The 1,217-nt window shown below is 41.8% G+C and overlaps 1 protein-coding gene across 1 annotated transcript; it reads right to left on the reverse strand.

Annotated features, from left to right (window-relative positions):
* Positions 1-6: 6 nt before the first annotated feature.
* LOC112459129 (cytochrome P450 3A19-like) lies at positions 7-1,213 on the reverse strand (the record flags this gene model as incomplete). The annotated part of the gene is made up of 1 exon (XM_025023096.1): positions 7-1,213. A coding segment is annotated over one exon (1,014 nt), but the record flags the coding sequence as incomplete, so codon positions are not given.
* Between the last annotated feature and the right edge of the window lie 4 nt (positions 1,214-1,217).

The following is a 1,217-nucleotide window of genomic DNA, read 5'->3' on the forward strand; positions in this document are numbered from 1 at the left end:
CAATAAAAAAGTATTTCAAGCAACAGTTTCTGTTGCAGTAACATCTCTTTTACTATTATATAAACATAAATGCAGTAATTAAAACTAATTAAATTTGAAGACAACCCCATTTTGTAAATACAGAAATTTTTTTTATTAAACATAAAAAATTATTTATGCAATAAAAGCTCGGAAAAAATTTAAAAGAAGATATTCGTGCTCAAAGGCGTCTAAAGTAGGCCCACAGACCACCTTTTGGTGTTGGTAGAAGGGTTCCAGGAATCATCTTCAAAGGTTTTTGCGTCCTCGGGGATAGTTCCATGCTGTACTTTTTCAGAATTGTAGCCAGACCTGCCTTCATCTGTAGCTGGGCCATTCTCATCCCCACGCAGATTCGCGGACCTTCGCCGAAGGGAAGATAGGCGAATCTCTCGATGCTGTGTTTCCTGTCCGAGCTGAATCTTTCAGGATTGTACTCTTCGGGATTTTCCCAGTATTGAGGATCCTTGTGAAAAGCTTGAACCGGTATCATGATCGCAGTTCTGGGTTGCACGCGACAGACAACTCCATCCGAGCCTTTCAATTCAAATTCTTCCGTGCATCGTTTCTTCAAGACCAATCCTGCGGGTACCATTCTCATCGATTCGTTGAAGACTTGATCCATGTATGTCATCTCCCTCAAACCTTCATATGTGATTTCACCGTCGTATCTGTTAAGCACGGACAACACTTCTTCGCGTAATTTCTCCTGTATTTTTGGATAACTGGCCAAATAGAAGCCGGTGAAACTCATAACAGTGCTAGAGGTTTCATAGCCATCGAGTACAAACGACATCGCCTGTCCCGTGAGCATTTCAGTGTCGAAATTCTTGCCCTCCGCTCTCTCCAGTTCGGCCATCAAATGGAGAAAATCGTTCCTAGGTATGCCATCTTTTCTCCTTTGCTCCATGAGATCCGCAACCAATGTCCTGAAGAAATGGTCTACGCTCTTTGGAATAAAATTCATTTTAATGATTTTGTTTAACGATGGAATAAAGACCAAGAGAGCGAACATAATTTTATTTCGTGTGGACGGTTCAAAAATGGCTTGTCCGAGTTTTCGGAAAGATATATCCTTTTTCTCGTCATCAAAACAGTATCCATCCACGCCGAAACCAGCGGCGGCTACTACTTGGGCGGTGTATCTGGAGAACAAGGACTTCAGCTCAAACTCCGCTTTCTCGACGTTACTTATCTTT

The sequence above is a fragment of the Temnothorax curvispinosus genome, unplaced genomic scaffold (assembly GCF_003070985.1).
Source record: "Temnothorax curvispinosus isolate PA1 unplaced genomic scaffold, ASM307098v1 QBEX01009546.1, whole genome shotgun sequence".
Classification (NCBI taxonomy): Eukaryota; Metazoa; Arthropoda; class Insecta; order Hymenoptera; family Formicidae; genus Temnothorax; species Temnothorax curvispinosus.